At 50.0% G+C, this 19,118-nt stretch overlaps 1 protein-coding gene across 1 annotated transcript in view; it reads left to right on the forward strand.

Moving 5' to 3' along the window:
- PEA15 (proliferation and apoptosis adaptor protein 15) overlaps positions 1 to 18,306 on the forward strand; it is a 31,768-nt gene extending 13,462 nt beyond the window's left edge. Inside the window, exons 2-4 of the mRNA XM_042439823.1 lie at positions 9,421 to 9,594; positions 12,026 to 12,181; positions 12,733 to 18,306. Of these exons, the coding sequence (XP_042295757.1) occupies positions 9,423 to 9,594; positions 12,026 to 12,181; positions 12,733 to 12,797 (393 nt within the window). The 5' untranslated portion in view covers positions 9,421 to 9,422 and the 3' untranslated portion in view covers positions 12,798 to 18,306. The remainder of the gene's footprint in view (positions 1 to 9,420; positions 9,595 to 12,025; positions 12,182 to 12,732) is intronic.
- Positions 18,307 to 19,118: the final 812 nt, after the last annotated feature.

Raw genomic sequence — 19,118 nt, forward strand, 5'->3', positions numbered from 1 at the left:
CGCACTGAAATCTGCTAGCAGAAAACCAGGTCTCTCAAACAACTCAGAAAAGGATATTTACAATTGCGACTGTGTGATTCAATCAGTTGGATCATTTGTGTTGCTGTTTAACACATTAACACATGTGTTCCACTGTCTCTGGAGGTCTCTGGATGGGGACCAGGTTATCCAATGGGGTATAAAGCTATTATCTGTCTGTCTGCATCTTATCTATCAATCTATCCATACCTTGTTGTTGTTGTTGCTGTTGTTGTTGTTGTTGTAAGCCTTCAAGGCGCCTCTGACTTATGGAGACCCCTTCCTAGGATATTCTTGGATGGGTTTCTTCAGAAGAGGTTAACAATTCCTCGGATCGTCTTAGCAATCCTTTTCTTCTTCCTTTTGCAATCTGAAAATGAAAGTTGAAGCGCGGCTTGTAATACAGTATTCATTTAGGTGTGTGTGTATATGTGTGTGTATGTGTGAGAGTGAGTGTATATATAATTTTAGACTCTGCCATGGTTTAAAAACTACAATCACTTACTGGAAAAAAGAAAACTTAAAAGGAATGCGTTTTGGCCGGTGCCCCAAACAACTAAAGCCATGCCATCCCTTTCGTTGCATCAGGTCTGGGCAAGGATGCCAGTCGGGTTATCCTTTCTGTGATATCCTTTCTATGGTATTCTAGGTATTCTATGCATATATCCAGCACATATGTGGGTTTTTTTTTAACATTGTAAAGAACTATTTCTCTCTCTGACTTCTGCCATTTTGGGGTGCGCCTGCTTTCGGGTCGAAAACCCACTTTATGGAAATAAAATCAACATCGGCTCAAAATGCCCCAATAAGTGCAGGAATGACTGGAAAGAAAAGAATGACTGTTTAGGGTTTTCAATTCCATAAAAGCCAGGCACATCTGCGCATTGGGAGCACATGCATCTCATGTCCCTCTTTCCTCTCAATATGAACATCTGAGGCTCCGCCGCAAGACCTCAGAAGAATAATTCCAGTTGTAATTCAATTTGTGTGTCGAACATCGAATGTGTATGTTCTCCATGTGTGGATTCGAGATTTATTTATACGGAGAGAGAGAGAAGAGGAGAATTCGTTGATAGGATTTATAGCTATATAATGCCATGTATACATGTTGTTAAAGGAAGCCCATTTAAAACAAATGGCGATGGCACTGCTATAATGCCCACATAATTGGAAGCCAGTGTACGATTGTGTGAAAGACGCATAGTACAAAAGAAACGCAGGCGGTGCAGATAACACACGTTTTGCCATTGTTCTCACACGGAGCATCGTCTTTTAGCAAAACCTTCTCAGTCAGATGGCGAAACGTCCGACCGCCGAGCGTTTTGCCTTGGTCCCAAGCGGCGTTGTCAGATTTCTGACAGCAAGGCAAGATGGGGTTGTCATTTGCCCATGTGTCGCAGGGAAGCGGGGCTGTTGGCCCACACAGGGCTCTGTTGTGCGAGAAACAGCCTTTGTGTACCAATTCCATAATCACACATCCTACACATTATTACTGGCAGCGGACCATCTTCGGGGCGGCTTTGCAAGGAGGATGGGGATTTCAAAAATCGGTAGCATGATAGGCAAACGTCTCCTGCGTCTCGGCGCATCGCTAACCAAAATGGACACACCAAGAAATCAGAAGAAGACTTCAGATTTGGAATGGCTGCTAAGAAGGAGGAACTGGACAAGATCCTGAAATGTCAAGATGTATCATCGAATACCAAAGTCAAGAGGCAGGCTGTAATCATAGAATCCCAGAATTGGAAGAGACCCCAAAAAGGGCCCTGATCCAGTCCAACCCCATTCTGCCATGCAGGAACTCCCCATCAAAGCATCCCCATTGACAGATGGCCATCCATTGGTCATTTCTGACTTCTATCTATGGTTGCCAAAGCTGGACAGTGAGGAAAGCAGATAGGAAGAGAACCAACTCACCTGAGATGTGGGGCTGGAGGAGACCATGCACTGTTAAAAAGGTGGATAAATGGGTTCATTTCCCATTTCTGCGTACAGCTAGGAAGGTGGATAGGAAGAGGACCAACCCATTTGGGATGCATTGCTGGAGAAGAGTGCTGAGGATACAATGGATGGCTAAAAAGACCAACAAATGGGTCCTGAAGCAAATCAGGCCTGAAGCCAAGATGACCAAACCGAGGCCGTTGGACTTTGGCCATCTCACGAGAAGATGTGACCTAGGTTTTGGGGGTCGATTTTTACTTATACATGAGTATATACAGCACTTGAAAAGATGCTAGTGCTGGAGAAAGTGGAAGGGAATGTGTAAGAAAAGAGGGAGACGCCGGAAGGAAAGTGGAGCGATCCAGTCAAGGAAGCAACATCCCTAAAGGTCCAAGATCCTAACTGGATTACCCATAAGAAGACCTCTTAGAGATCTCACATTCATAGGGAAGCCCTAAACCAAGGCTGCTGAGGATCAAACCTGGGATGTTCTGGAACTACTCTCAGAGAAGCACAGCCACAACCAGGAGGAGCGACCACCGGAAAGCAGAAATATCCCTTCTCTTAACCCATTTTGGGTTGAGTCCCCACATTGATGGGACGGAGTGCGGCTTTACCACAGTTGCACAACACCAACTCAGTGGGAAATAGATTGTACAACCACTGAACGATGCACATATGTTGAATGGATTGTGTTGCAAACGGAGCAAGAATCTGTCTGGAAGGAGGGCTGCCTGGGAAGCAACTCCTACCTTCTCTCCAAACTCATTTTATGAATTGTGTGGATGCACAGCCATCTACACAAAATGCTTGCTCCCTGCTTCCTGCTCTCCTTCCAAAAATATAAAATACTTTGGACAAAACCTTGCAAAATGTCCCCCATCTTGTGCCTCAAGGATGACAGAGAAAGAGAGAGAAAAGGAGGGAAGAAGACAAAAGAGAATAGTCTCCAGGAGCTAAATCTGGGTCCATTTGTCGGATGCCTTTAAAAAGAGAAATGTGCAAACTTTGCAAACCCAAAGGAAGCAGAAGGAGGGACGTTTGGGGCGACTGCTTTGGCCCAAAGAGACCCATGTTTAAAAATCCACCAGCGACATCCCGCCGAAAGATAACTGCGAATAGAGAAGCATTGCAACCTGCTGCCAAAAGAGATTATTTTCTGGAAGAACTGAAGCCTGATGCCTCCTGACTGGGGAGGAACATGGCCTCAGAATACGCTTTGGAGCCGTTCTGCAGGAGAACAAATGCAAAGGACGGCATATGCATCTTGTTCCTTAAGAAAACGCAGTAGTTTTTAGGAGAAAAAGGGGGCGATTTGGTGCTTTTTTTGCTCCCCGTGGCAAAGTCTGCCATCCCAGACCACCCTCAGTACCTAATTCCTTCCAGCCATTGATCCATATTCAGCCAGGCTGGGCAGCTGCTCTTCATTTCCTAAGAAGTCCTTTCTTTCTTTCTTTTAAAGGAAAAGAGCTGCAGCAATAAGCCTGAAGCAAAGCCATCTTGCAAACTGCCAACTTGGCGAAGATGCAGCGGCTCCCTGGTTCTTGTTTCCAGTGGAATTTCCCTCCGGTTTTCAAAGAAAATCCCCCCCTTTATAACAAGGTTTGCTCCAGACTTTCTCCTTTTTGTGCCCATGAAACAGGAGGAGGCCAGAAAGCCAAATCTCATGCATCGTGACTGGAAACCAGCCTCCATCTTGGAGCCGTTCTCCATGTTTCCACTCCGTTTAACGTTCTCTGGCGATCGTCATGTTCAAAGTGAACATTTAACCCTACTCTGCTTTGCAAAACGTCCCTAAAAACGGAGAGAGACGGCTCCAGAAAGAGAGGTCCCTATGTGCACGGAGGGAAACATGGCGGAAGGAAACCCGGAAACCGTTTTGCAGACCCTTCTATTAAAAATGGCCTCTCAGGCCTTGAATGTGAGAAAGAGAGAGAAAAGGGAGCTAAATAGCAAAGCCTCATAATGTGCCGAGACTGGAAAAAAGCCCATTTCTGGGGATAAAAGGACGCCAAGCGAAGCTTCCTTGGGAAGAGGCCAAAATATGGCCACCTCCCTCTATCGCTGGATTGTTATTTCCGCAGGAATTCCTTCGTTCCTCCCAAGTCTTTTCCCTTCAACCGGGGAAAATGGCCTCCAAGGCTCTTTGGAGCCAAATAGGGACTAAAGAGGGAAAAGACATCCATTAAATGCATTATTTGCAGCCAGAGAGACTGGTCTCTCTCTCTCTCTCTCTCTTGGAAGGCATTTTGGGAGATGCAAACAGGAGCTGTCTTGGAAAGAGGCTGCTTTGCACTTCACGCTCCCTGGAAAAACATCACTGCTTTATGTTTCTTTGAGGCAGAAATTGTCCTTTTCCTCTCTCCCCACTTTCATATATATATATATATATATATATATATATATGATTGATTCAGGACAAGAGTCAATGCCAAAGCACCATCTGGCCTTGCAACTGGAAACTAACCTCTTCTCATTATCTCTTATGGAGCAAGAAAGAAGAGAAGAGAAAATATAAATGTCTCCGTTCTGATAGCATCCATGTCTCCATCACTGCCTTCTTAGGCTGCATCCTCTCAGAAATTAGAACACATTTCTAAAATCCCTGTTTTTGCAACCTTGCAGTGTCAGCAAGGGGATCTTACGCCTCTTGTGTCTGTGAATCTATTCCAAGTTTTTGCAAGATTTAAAGGGTACATCCAAAGTGCTGAACCTGTGTGTGGATCCAGTCCAAGAGCCCCGGAGCGGTTTTGGCACAGGAGCCCATGGCCCCCTTTGAGACCTGGCAGCCACCCACCGTTTGCCGCACCCCAAAGCATCTTCATTTGCACATGGAGTTATGCATTTAAAGTTCTTTTACAATCTGTTTTCCTAGACCAACGACAAAGAAGAGAACAAGCTGGGTCCATACCAAGTAGTTTATGGAGCAAAGTAGACACAAAGAAAGGGGCTGACCAAGATGGACACAGCTCCGGAAACCACTAAAGATGTCCAAGGAATGGCTTAGTGAGATGGGGAGGGTGCGCTTGGAGAAGACGAGACCGAGGAGGACTTGGAAGTGATCTTTTAAAAGATGCAGGGACGTCACACGGAAGACAGAGCGATGGGTTTGTTTTCCGCAGCTCCCAAAACGAATGGACATGAACTCATGGATTCAACTTGCAAGGAAAGAGACATTAGGAAGAATGCCTCAATCCTACCTTGGAGGGTGGTGGGCTTCTTTGGAGGCCTTGAAATGGAGGTTGGACGCGCATCCCTCAGGAGGCATAATTCGGCATGTTCTGGATGCATATTTCCAGCTCTATGTTTCCCAGCAACCTGAAAGACATGGCACAAAAGGAAAAATGGATGAGGAGGGAAGAGAAAGAAAACCCAGCTCAAAAGGCAGAGACTTGACTCCATCCCTTCCCTCCGTGTCCCCAGTCCCTCCTTCCTTCATCCGCAACTACATCTTACAACAGGAAGCCTCCTCATAATACACACTTTGCAAAATCCTTAGAGATTAGAAGCATCTTCAGGAAAGATCTCCGACATCTTTAAGCCGTGGCTCATTGTGATGTCCAAATCCAAACCCAAAGCTCTTTCCTGGCTTCTTCCCCCAAAATGCAGCCCACTTTTGAAGGGCAAAAGAGCACAACAAAGAAGGGCTCGGATCCTGTCATTAGTTCCTACCTAAAGTAGCACCACTGAGTCAATGGAATTTACCTGTGTGTTACCCTTCAACAGTTAGTTCAGTGATTCCTGGATTTTGGTCCTCCAGTTGTTTAGGACTTCAGCACCCAGAATCCTTGACCGTTGGCCAAACTGACTGGGGATTTTGAGAGTTGAAGTCCAAACAGATAGAGGACCAAAGCTTGGGAAGAACCATTTTGTTGACTCCAAAGGCCTAAGCGACAGCATTCAGGCCAAACAAACCAAAAACGGAGACGATGGACCACCGTTTCTTTGCTTTGTCCGGTGCGCAACTCCTCCCTCAAGCCAACTAGTCACAGTTATCATAAACTGTGTTTTTGCTTCTAGGGCAGAAGTGTGCAAAGGCAGCCCTAGAAAGGAAGGAAGGTCGACCCAGAAAATGTGCACTGTTTTGAAAAACCCACATGCCACAAATCTCTCCTTCCGCATGCCACAAAAATCTAGGCCACAAACCCATCAGTGCTTCGGGAACCCTCACGGGATGGAAAGTTATGTCAGTGGGAATTTTCAGAGCGAGACACGGAGATCTGGGGCTTAATGTCACTACTAAAGAGCAAATCCGGCATGCAGTTGGCGACTGGAGCATATTATAGGGAAACTTGGGCCGGATTTTGGTTATCATGCGTTACTTTCAGGGCAAAGCGAGTCTCGGAAAATATCAAATGAAAAGAAAATGTGCCGCTATCAAGGAAAGAGTCCCTTCTCGGTGGCGCTTGGTGGGCATTGGCAAATGGATCCCGGTCTTTCTTTCTATCTTGGCTTCTCCCTTGGAAGCAGTCTTCTTAGGAAGCATACCTTGTTTATCTGAGGCCTGCTTTTGGCCATCCAGCATCCGTCACATTGGAACTTGTCTCCAGAAGTGCATCGGAGCCTCTGTGTCAACAGGGACAGATGGGTATCAGGGGGACGACAAGCCCATGGAAAGCAAACAAATCACAATGGGTGCATTCGCTTGTGCGTTTGCCTTCCTGGGGGAGAAGGGGATGATCAGGGCCTGGATCAGAGCCTGCTTTGCTCTTTGCCCATCCATGCACAGGAAGGCATATGGACCACATGCATGCTGAGCAGGCGAGGCTTGCAAGCCAGGTGCCATTGCAAGAGGACAGTGTTTATGGCTGGAGGAAAAGGGCGCTGGGAAAACAATGGGGCAGATACTAGGTGAAAGAGAATTTAAAAACCATGCTGTGTCAGTACATGTATGTGCAGCCATGAAGATGGATTATGTGTGACGGGGAGATGCATATGATCCCCAAGGAGGGAATGCATTCACTATTGTCTTCTGATCACAGAGTTTTGGGGAAGAGGTTGACAAGACAAGAGACTCAGGATATGATGCGCCTCATGGGCTTGCTCTCCATGTGGGACATTTCTTGGTAGTCCCTTCTGTGCAATGTGCGCATAATCTCCCACTCCAAAAGCTATGGGACTTGGGCAAGCGGAGGGGAAATTTGCTCCCTCCGCCAGTTCCCATCCTTCCTATCTTTTTCCAGAAATGCAAACAAATACCCAACAAGGTCACCAATAAAAGTGAACTAAACCCTTTCTGTGCCAGCTGTTCCAGCATTGCAAAAAGAGGGAGACACTGGCTTTTGGCAATGATGCCAATAAGGACTCCAACGCCCATCTGCCACCTCTCAACCAAATGCAGAAAGAAACCTTGCCTTGGACAGATCCCATGTTCTCCAGATCTTTCTTCTCTTGATAAACAAGAGCATCCCCATGTCTCTCTCTGTGTGTATGTTTTTAATGCTCCATTGTTTAATACTAACTCCAGAACAAGAAGTAAGGTTGGTGGGTTGAAAGCACCTGCCGTAATCTGATCAACGCTGTCTGGAAATCCAGATGCCATCTTCCCCAAATTCCTGGATAACGAATGACTGGATTTGGGCAGAATGGACAGGGGCTGTGAGGGCAAAGAGAGAGCGCAGGCAGCCGATGTGGGCTGTTTGCCATGTGCGCATGGGTCAAGGGTGCAGCCATGGGGCGGCAAAACCAAGGCATCCCTCCCTAAAAAAATGCCTACCTTCCCAAGTGACATTATCCTTCAGTTTCTAGCATGGCAGGAACTTGAGTTGACCACTTGTAAATAGAGTTTAGGTATCCAAAGGGAAGGGCAAAGGGCAAAGGGACCCAAGGAAGGTGAACGCTGCAAACAGTCTAAATAGTTATAATTCTCAGTGCCTCTCTTTTGCAATGCTGAAAATTCAGGAGTAGGCAAAAGGACTGCAAACACTCAGCCAAAGAATAGAAGAGAAGCTCTGGATGCAAACGGTTTGCAGCTGAACCTTTCACTAGATGTTTGGAGAGGGAAGGAAAAACAGATCCATTTTGGGGGAGGGAGGATTTTTATTGGAAGGCAATGCCCTTGTTTTGTCCTGCACCCAAATCTCCAACCCTGGATTGGCTCCGCATCCTTCAGTTTGTCCTCTTAGAAAAAGAAAGGAATCTGGTGCAGAGAATCCATGTGCCTGAGAAGCCCCACTTGTGGGGAGAAAGGCCTCCTTTGGGTGCCCAAATCCCCTCTTCCCTTGCCTCCTTCTCAAGAAGAGCCGGTATATCCAAGTTGTGTTATTTCTGCCCAGCGCACATCCTTTCCTTGTTTTGTGACACTTGGCCATGCCATGTGCGAATGCCCCTTGACTCCTATGCCTCCCTTTGGAGATGTTGGCTTTGGGGGCTCTGGGGAGCAAGACTGGTGGATGGAGGGATCCATCTGGGTCTCTCCTTCAGAGAGCCATGCTCTGGCATCATGCACAACAAGTGCCTGGTACACTAGACTTTGAAGGATGGCTGGAACATGTGATCCAAGGAGGCACTTGCTAGCCACTCATTCCTCTCTCTTTCTCTCCCATTCCACTTTTTCTGGCTGGTTCACTGCTGCCGCATGGAGACCCAGCTGTTGTCAGTGTCATAATCCCTCCGTCCCCTTCCTCTGTTTCTCATAAATCCAGATTATCCGCAGATGGACCCCTTCCTCAACCCAAAGGCAAATGGCACACAGCCCCTTCCATGCCAGGGATGCTGGAGAGGACATCCCTTGGGAATGGCGTTCCTTCTTTCGAAATGGAAAGGCTCTCACCTCTGTTCCCCAAAAGGCCATCCTTGGAGACGGGCTGAATAGGGTCCGCAGGAAAGCAAATGGTCTTTAGGCTTCTGGCTGTTGGGAATTGCTCTGCTGGAAACTGGATAGTTCTCTTTTACAAACTGTGAAAGAGAACCAGCCCCAAATCAGAACCTAGAACTGATTTGTGATCAATTAATTATGAAGGCGGCTGCAATCTGATAATCCAAGGAGAGCCAGCCTCTTGTGTTTCCTCCAAAATGGGCATCTGCACCGAAAGCGTGTAGGAATTTGCAGGGTTTTGCAAGGTGCCTCATGACTCTGACTCATAGACAGAGAGCAGGACTTCCAGAATAGCCAACGTCTTCCAGTCACTAAGAAATAGCATTTTAGTACATAAACTGCAAAGCATTTTTTAAAACACAATAGCAAGTAGGCCATTGTTTTTGCTGCTTAGGCCATTTGCCTGGAGTGCATTGGGGGAGAGGGGAAGGGAGAGGCATCCGCTTCATGAACCCACTGGCTGCCGGTGTCTCCTTTCCTTCCAATTTGGGGGAAGGTCTCAACTGGGCCCTGGTTGTCTTTGGATGAAGCGAGGCCGCGGGGGTGCCTTCTTTCCGGGGCTCTGCCCGGACCCCCAACTGGCCAAGATGTGGGGCTGGTGGTGCCTTTCTCTGACAGCTTGCGTCTCCTTCTCTCTCGGACAGAGATGGCGGAGTACAGCAGCCTCTTGGAGGACCTTGCGGAGAACATCACCAACGAGGACCTGGACCAGCTGAAGTCGGCCTGCAAGGAGGACATCCCCAGCGAGAAGCACGACCAGATCGCCACCAGCAAGGACTGGTTCGGCTTCCTGGAGAAGCACAAGAAACTGGACAAAGGTGGGACGCCGGAGAGGCAGGGGATGCTCTATGGAGACATCCTCCAGATCAACACACAGCCAGGCCTTTCCTACCTTCATTCCTCCTTTCCGCCTCATTTGCTTCCAAAGGAAGGAAGGAAGAAAAGGTCCAAGCCAAGTGACTCAGGGATGGCAGCTTGGGGAGAAGGGAGGGCGGTCAGCCCAGCCGGCTGCGACGGCTCCAGACGCACGGACTGACGGAGGGCCTCCTGGGAGGGACGGTGAATCAGCTAACTGGCAGGTTTGGCACCAAGTTCAGATGCCTTTCCAGACCGCTTGGCACTCCCAAAAAGACATCTCTGTCCCCCCCCCCCTTCCGTTCCTGTTTTCAAGCAAAAAAACAAGGGCAGGATGGGGAATATGGGGCATCCAGCAAGGGTTACGGGGCACTGTCAAGGAGTGCCCTTGAGACAAGAAAGTGCAGGTGTCAAGCGTTTCCAAAGTAACTGTGGAAGCAGGAGAAAAACCGCCATACGTGAATGGAGGCTCTAGCTCTTTCTTTCTTAGGGGAGGCTCCCCAAAGCATCTTGAATATGGGAGCATTTAGATATAGAGCATTTAGATGTGAAGGATGTACCAAGGCCAGCTCAGCATGCGGGTCATTTTTGGCCCAAACCGAACAGGAACAGAGTTCCCAGTCCCTGAAAACATGGTAAAAGCATGGCACTCCATGTCCCTAAAGACCCTTTTGTGCCCCAAAGGAGTGTTTCTCAGCCCTTACCCTTTGTAGTTTGGCTGATCTCCCCCCATGCCACCCCCTCCCCACACTTGGGCCGAGACAGTCCTCGCTCGCCCACACACACTTTTGCACCCGGTTCTCGGCAGCTGCGCCTCTTCTGGGGTCTTCTCAAGGGAGGGACCCAGATGGTGCCGTGGGGGGGATGGTGTGTCATGTGTTGTTGTGCAAAAGGCGTTGTTTTCTCTGGGCAAAGCCACCTGTTGCTGGTGGGTTTCTCTTCATCTCACACAACACACACACACACCACACCTACCTCTGCGCCAGCAGCCCAGCCGCCCACGCACTGGCACCGGCACTGGCAGCATCGTGGCACACAGACTCACAGCGGCACACTCTGCCCACACAAAGGCAGTCACATGCCAACAGAGACTCACAGTCATCTGTCACACTAAATGGAGAAGGAGAAGGCGGCAAAGGCAGCAACACCCACGGGAGGCACATCACACATCGCACATCACACACGGCCAATGTGAGGAGTGAGCGGTGCATCTTCAACCCTTCCTTGCCTGGTAAGTGATAAGGAACAGGTCCTGGTTACTTATTCCTTTCCAGTGCTTATGCCGTTCCTTTAGCAAACTTGGCAGCCTGAATGTTCTTGTTGCTTACAGAAGACCCATTGGACTCTAATAGGTTTTACTTATTCGATTATATCCCTCCTTTTTCACCAATAATGAGATTGTTAAAACCAGTACAGATTAAAAACACAAAAACATCAAATGGAGAGAGAGAGACAGGCAGAGTGATGATTAGATAGATAGATAGATGATAGAATAGACAAATACAGATAGATTATATCATAGAATTATAGATAGTATAGACAGATAGATTATATCAGATGGATGGATGGATAGACAGACAGACAGACAGAATAGACAGATACAGATAATATCAAACAGAGAGAGAGAGAGGATAGACAGATATAGATTATATCAGATAGAGATAAGATAGTATAGACATAAATAGATTATAACAGATAGATAGATACCTATTAGTGTACATTAAAACACAAAAACATCAGATAGACTGATAGGGAGATTAGATAGATAGATAGATAGATAGATAGATAGATAGATAGATAGATAGATCAGATTGACAGATCAATAGCTAGGATAGACAGACAGTCAGACAATGCTGTTTTAAAGAATCCAACAATCCATCAACACAATTCAACACTCATTCAAAGGCATCAAAACATAAACAGAATCATGTGCCATCTCTCCGTTGAGGCATTGCTTCAGCGTGGCTCATCTAGGTGATGCCAACTTAAGAGGAATCAGGCCAAGATGGTTCATTTGAGTTACAAAAAACACAAGCAAGCGACACAAAAAGTTACCTTTTAAAGATGAGGACAACCATTTAAAAGAAAGCTGTGATGTGAAATGGGAGGAAAAGAGTCTCCTTCCATGCTTTGGATCAGCCACTCTCTGGCCCAAACTGGGGCTCTGGGGGGCATCTGAATGGGCAAGAGAGAGAAGCAGACTCACCCCTCTCCTTCTTTCCTACCCCATGGATGAAGGGGGTGAAGAGGCCAAATGCAGCCCATTGAATGTCCAGCCCCACTTCCTTCCTTCCTTCCTTCCTTCCTTCCTTCCTTCCTTCCTTCCTTCTTTTCTGTCTCTGTCTCTCTTTCCACCAGGGCAGCCCCTAATGTCCCCCACTTTCTTCCCCATAGACAACCTCTCCTACATCGAGCACATCTTTGAGATCTCCCGCCGCCCCGACTTGCTCACGATGGTGGTGGAGTACCGGACCCAAGTGCTGAAGATCTCCGAAGAGGACGAAGTGGACACCAAGCTCACCAGGATCCCCAGCGCCAAGAAATACAAAGGTCAGGGCCCCCCTCAAAAAGACCTCCTTTTTGCAGCTCCCCTGGAATTAGACGTCCATTGACATTACAGTCTGCTGCCACAATTCTGTGGCAAAGGCCCCAAATGCATTATAAGCGGCACGGAGAGGGATTGGTTAGCCAATAGTGATTCCACAAACTGTTCAATACCCTGATGAAGGCAGTTTATGTTTTTACATATATATCAATACAGTAGTAATGAATCCAGGGCCAAGTGGGAGGATTTATTTGTTAGTAACGAGTGGGAATTTGGTTTAGATTCCTCTTTCCAAAGGCCAAGGATGAAGAGGGTTCTGGTTATGAACTAAGACATAAGGCACAGTGTTTTCCTTGGCATCCAATGAAGGTTAGTTTCAGGACTCCTCTCCATTGAGACCAAAATCAGTGGGTGCTCAAGTCCCATTAAACACAGTGGCATAGTAAAATGGTGTCCCTTAAGTTCCCCCAACTGGACTGGGATCTGGTTCAGAAAGAAGGGACCTTTCCTGAGCCAGAGACAATTCTGACCTTCGCTTTCCGCTTCCTCCCCACAGACATCATCCGGCAGCCATCCGAAGAAGAGATCATCAAACTGGCTCCCCCCCCAAAGAAGGCTTAAAGTAGGCCGGGTGGGGGGGCCAGGAGGAGGAGGAGGAGGGGGAAGAAGGACCCTCGCCACCTCTTCCGCTCCCCCCGGGTTTGGGCAGTCGGCCAGCCCTTCTCCTCTCCTCCTCTGACTGCCCCCTCCGTCGCCTGGGGCGGGGGTCCATGGGGCTGGCAGCAGCTGTGGCCACTAACCAAGTCTTTAATCCCACCCAAAGCCCACCCCTCCCTCCTTCCCCCTCAGGTTCCCATTTCTGTCACTGACCAGAATGAATTCAGAAAAACCCCTTCCCCTGACCCCCTCCCCATAAAAGGACTTGCTTGGAGGCTGGTGGTGCTTTGCAAGTGTAGATCCCCCCCTTGGCTGCCTCTGCCACCCACTTTGCCCCCAAAGGGAAGGGGCAGACCCCCAAACTGAGTCTAGAGAGTGTGACTTGTGTGAGGACAAGATAGCAGTGGATGTAGGGAGAGAGGCGATGAGAGCAGGGCATGGGGCACCGGGAGGCATCCAGACCCACCTCACTTCACAGGGGCAGATGTGGGGCAAGTGAAGGGAATGGACCTCCAAGTGCTAGCCCACCCCAAGTGCTGCAGAGAGAGTGGGGCATGAGAGGGGACCCCAGTATCTTCAGCATATCCAGCAAGGATAGGACGGGGAAGGGGATGTCTGAGAATGCTGCAGCCTGCCACTTCGGGGGGCAGAGAGGGGAGCCCCATTTCTGTTACCCTTTGGACCCCACTGCCCCTTTGGCTGGAATCCCATCAGGGTCTTGTGGTCTCTCCTGGAGTGGCCTTGCCCACCATCTCAAGCCACCTGGGCAGTGTCATGGCTGTTTACCAGACCCCTCAGGTGGCACAGAGCATTTGGGGACGGGCGCATTGGCACAACGACTGGCTCTCTTCAGGACTATTTGGCCCCTACCTGCAAACCTCCAGTCCCTCTTCCCTTCGGAGGAGAGCCAGTTTCCAGCTGGTTGGAGTGGAGAAGGGTCATTTCCAAGGGCAGCAGCGGGTGACAGGTGGCAAGGGAGCCATGTTGCACTAGAGAATGGAGGACAAAGCAGAATGAGGAAAAGAGAAAGCATTGGGCAAAGAAAGGTCAGAGAAGTGGACTACAGAGAGGAAAAATGGCCAGAGCAGACATTGGATTTGGGGGTCTCCTCCTTCCCTTTTGAGGTGTCAGGGAAAGGGGTCAGCAGGGGCTCTGGGGTGGCTCTTGATTCCCATTTGCCCACTAGCCAGCCTCCCGGCCTGTCCACCCACGGCCCACTTTGTGCCTTTCCTTGGTTTTGGTTGTTGTGCTGTCACCTCTCCGTTAGTGCCTCCTTCACCCCCCAGCCCTCCTTCGCCTCTAAGCACCCCCTTCCTGACCTTTGGGCAGAGGGGCTTTGGAGGGGCTGCCTGCCTTGGCACTGCTCTTGACCCATCCTGGTTTTGCTGGGAAAAGGAGAGGCTCAGCTCAGACGGCAGCTGGGGATATTGGCCAGCATCAGAGAAGCCCTTGGGCCTTGGAGCCATGAGTGCGGAAGAGGCTGCTGGCCCCATCCCCCAGACCCTGGCAGCGGTGGGTTTACTGGTGGCGCCCCTCAAAGAGGTTGCAGGAGGACCCCCTCCCCAATATTCCATTTCCAGGCAGAAAGACTCATTTCCCCCATTGCTGCTGCAAGCCCCTCACCCCACCCCAAAGTGGGTCTCCAAAATCCACACAAGGGGCTCCGGAGGGAGGCGGGTGGCAGGGTATCCTTCCCCCTTCCTCCTGCCCAGCCATCAGCATGAGGTGCCATGGGGGGCCCAGGCCTATAGCCCCCATGGCTGGATTGGGGGACTGACATGTGACTGTTTTTTTGGGGGTGGGGTCTCCTGTGAGTCTGGCTGCTTCGTCGGTCTCTGACCCCTTTCCTCCCCACTCCTGATGCTCTTTGACAGACCCACCGGTTTTGGGGGGAGGGAAGGGGGGAGGGTTTTATGGGGGGAGAGGAAGCTTCTAGTTCTAACACACCAAGCGGTGGAACTCATGCCTCTTGCGTTGGACTGCAATAGGGGTTTCTGTTTTAATAGGTTTTGATTATTTAATTAACGCTGAAATCTGTGCTGTGAATCTCGGTTTGTTAGCCAGGTAGCCCCTCCCGACCCCCGGCAAGCGCCACCTGCGCCAGGCCTTCCCTTTGCGGCTGTGTCGTCCTGTCCTCTGTGTGGCAAGTGGTCAGCAAGGCACCCAGCCCACCCTCCCTGGTCGCCCCAGATGCCTTCCTCCTCCCTGCATCCACCCTAAAAACCCTCAAAGACACACCCGGCTCTCTTCACATCTGACTGTGCTCTGCACCTGGGGGGCAAAGGGGTTGCCTCCCCAAGGGATCTGGCTGTGCGGCTGCCTTGGTTGCCTGGGCGAGGAACAGCCTTACCCACCCACTCAGTGCCAGCCCCTCGGTGCCTCTTCAGTGCCCTTCCAACATCCCCAGAGCTGACAAAAAGGGCTGGGGGGGAACTGGGCAGGGACAGAGATGGATGGATGGATGAACGGATGGATGGGGAGACCACAGTTGGGCACTCCCTTCCCGGGGAGGAGGCCCATGGTCAATGTGTCCAAACCCTCTGCCCCTCTGCCAGGCACAGAGGCAATCCACTTTGAGTGGAAAGCCCATAAGCTCCTGGGACACAGAGCAGGCATGAAGCCCACCGAACATCCGGCTGGGTTGCATGTCTGCCATTTGTGGGGCTTACCAGGATTGTGCCAGGCCTGCCCAAATGTAAAAGGTTGATACCATACACGCACATGCACCAGCGTCTGTGCCCTTGCAGCACCCCAGCTGTTTCCTAGGATGGTTCCAGGCAAAGTGGGGCAAGGACTCAGATCCCCAAATGCACAGTCTGTGATTTGCCCAGGATTCCTCGTTCAGGATCAAAGGCCACGAGGGGAGGCTGAGGCTCCTTTTCCTGCCAGCTTTGTGCCCTGTCTGAAGGCAGGCCTGTGAGGGTCCCAGAGCAGGGGCCAAAAGCCCACCAGAAGGGACCACCTTTGGGCTGATCTCTGTTTCAAGCAGCCTTAAATCAGTATTTTTTCCCCACTCTTGTCTGATGTTTACAGCCGAACAGTTGGCGCTGATGTCACTGCAAATTAGCTAATTGGCACCGGGTAAAAATAGTGCCAGAGAAAAAGGCAGGCTAAGGGGAGGAAGGCTAAGATTCAGAGCAAACAAAGAGCTCAAAAGCAGAAGAGGAAGGAAGCAGAAGAGGCACCGACGGGCAGCTGGGAAGGTGTTTTTGTACCCGCAATGCCCCCCATGCCCCAAAAAGCAGCTCTAGGGTGGCCCCCAGAGGAAAGCAAGGGGTCTCTTTTCTCATATACACACACAGAATGTACCATGCCCAGGGAGAACCATTCCCTGCCAACTCAATGCGCCTCCTCTGGCACACTTTGCAGAGGATGCCCCTTCAAATAAACATATCCACATGCAACACAATGCTCTGCGCTGCTGCCTCTGTGGCCCTTTTGCACTGCTCAGTTGTAGTGCTACAATTCCGCTTTAACTGCCAGAGCTGCATCTGATCTATGTGGGATTTGTAGCTTGGGGAGGCACGAGAGGGCTGAGAATTGCAAGTCCCCGATTTGCCAGTCCCAGGTTTTGATAGGATGGGCAGTAGAATTGTAATGCCATAATTGTGCAGTATGGAAGGGCTCAGGTGTGCAATGGTTGCTGAAGAATGCAAATGGGCTCCTACCTCCTCTTGTCCTGGAGGTGGGCTTCTTCTCCCTGGCAGTCTTTGCTAGAGTCCAGCTGTGATCTAGGAGACCTGCCTTTGCTGGGTGCCAGCCAGGCTGGGCACCAGGCCTCTGACCTATTCCACGATGCCCGGCATGTTCTGGTGGCTCTTGGTACTCCTTTGCAGGAGCTCATCCCCACTTTTCACACCCATGGAAAGGCACACCCTGCAGGTTGCCACATGGGCTCCATGAACGTCTAAAGGGAGCATTGCCTCTCGTTAAGCGTGGAGCACATTTAACAGGATCCAGCTCAGGAGAGCCAGAGCCATGACCAAGAGGTGCCCACAGATCAATACAGACCATGTCCTCTGCGCCACCTTTAGAAAAACCACCCCTTCCAGGAAAGAGACCCCAGAGCTTAGCTAAGGGTTGAGAGGCCGAGAGCGGGGACCACAACCCTCTCCTTTGCAAACATCCAGATGCCACCTAAAAGCCCCCAGAGATGCCCATCTGCTGGGAGCAAAGGCTGGGCACCATCAGAGGAGCCGACAAGAGCAAAGGAAGGCACCCCCATTCTGCCACATTTCCAGCCCGCTCTCCACCTTCGTCCCCTCTTTCCCTTCCGGCTTCCACCCCCCAAAAAAACCCAACGCTCAGACCGTGCTAACTGTGTGTACATATATATTATAAATATATGTATATTAAATATAATATTGAATGTTTAGTGTTAACTTATTGTTTGTTTTTGTTGTCAAATGGACCAAAAAAAAAAGAGGCAAACAGGAACTATACCAAGAGTATTTCTACCGAAACACAATTTTTGATTAAAGACGTATTTAAGAAACAAAGCCAGGAGATCCTTAAGCCGGTTCCTTTGGCCAAGCCAAGAGGGACACCCCTCCTGAACCCCCAAACAGCTCAGCAAAAGGACTAGGACCGCCTCGCATGGTTGTTGTGAGGATGTGTGCGGCAATGGCAATGGTTTCGATGTGAAGTCTAAAGAGGAAAGTGACTCTAGGCCTGTGGAAAACCAGTTCCCCCACCATCATCATTTTGTTCAAGACACTGGAGAGTTACCTTCACTCATCCCATGCAGTTCTTGGGGAGCGTTTCGCTTCCAGATGGGTCTCCTCAGGTCCAGATCTGGCGGCCAAAGGGACCGGAGATGAACAGGAGACCTCTGCCTCCACGCAGCCCTGCCAGGCGGGCTCAGCATCTCCGCTGGCCTTGTGGCCCACAACTGCCACACATTTAGCTTAGACCCCCATGAATTGATGGGGAGACCCACACAGCCCCCTCAAAGAGCGGCAAACAACTGACCTCACTGGAGCATGGCCTAGACAGTGGCTCCTGTGCAGAGCGAAGCAGAGTCTCAAGGAACCATTTTGTAAAACTGCCACAGCCCTTTTGCTCATCTGTCTGGTTGAAGCAACTGCCCCACCGAGTAGCTCTCAAAAACAGAAAACATCAGGAGCGGGAGTCGGGCGTCCTTTGGTCAGAACCCCTTCCACATCTGCAGACCCCAAAGTGGGCATATGTTAGCAATCCCGACCCCCGGATCTGTTCCTCCCACCGCCTTAAAGTCCCGAGTTTGCCATGTTTCTATAGGGTTTTTTTTTCCAAATGTTTCTTTAATCAAAACTTGTCCTAGCTGAGAAATATTTTGTGTTCGGCCGGGGTTTTATTTTTGAGAGTAAGCAATGGACCTTGGCTCCTGCTTTGCTTCCTTTCCTCCCCAGACACTACTCCCCCCCCTTATTTTTATTCCAGAATATGAAGTCATTGTTCTAATACTGGAAATAAAAGTTGAAGGTATTGTGTAGACAAAGAGTGGATGTGTGTTTTTTTAAAAGGAGGGGGGACATGTTTTGGGGGGCTGGTGGAGGGGGCCATGGCAAGTGAATGGGGAGGAGATGAGGGAAATAGGACGGACGCTTTCCCTTCAAGCCCACCCTCACTGTCTCCCAGTTCAAAGAGGGACCTCTCTTCTGCTGACCTCCCAGCATGGCTTTTTCTCTGCTCCCAAAGACACTGGGAGTGGAAGGAAATGCACCCTCCCCATAACTGACTGCTTCAGCTCTATGGCTCCTCTGTCCGGTGGAAGCAACTGTCTCACCACAAAGCTCTTGGAAGCAGACAGTGTCAAGGGCCCAAGCCACAGCTGTCCAGAGCCCCTCTTTCGGGTGGCCAGCCATGGTCAAGGCAAGATGCCCTCCCAAGAAATGCCTATGTCAGGGTGGCACTGAGAGATGCAGAAGGACAGATGCGACAAGGATGTAAAAGAGGAAAGGAGAGCCCAGCCATCCTAGCCCATCTTGACTCACCCTCATCCATCCACAAGTCAGTCTATTTGCCTGAGGCTACAAGAAGAGAGCCAGCATGGTGCTTTGGGAGTGGGACTACAACTCCCAGAGAGCAGGGTTCAAGTCCCCGCTCAGCCATGGAAACCTACTGGGCCACCTTGGGCAAGTCCCACTCTCTCACAGCCCAAGAGGAAGGCAAAGGCAAAACTCCCCTGAAGAAACCATGCCAAGAAATGGTTGCCCCCGGGCTACCACAGATTGGCACACAACAGCAAAGCAACCAGGGCCAGCAGGCCACCTCCTGGGAGCCAGTCCACAAAGCCATGGCTCC

This window comes from Sceloporus undulatus, chromosome 9, assembly GCF_019175285.1.
Source record: "Sceloporus undulatus isolate JIND9_A2432 ecotype Alabama chromosome 9, SceUnd_v1.1, whole genome shotgun sequence".
In the NCBI taxonomy this organism is placed as follows: domain Eukaryota; kingdom Metazoa; phylum Chordata; class Lepidosauria; order Squamata; family Phrynosomatidae; genus Sceloporus; species Sceloporus undulatus.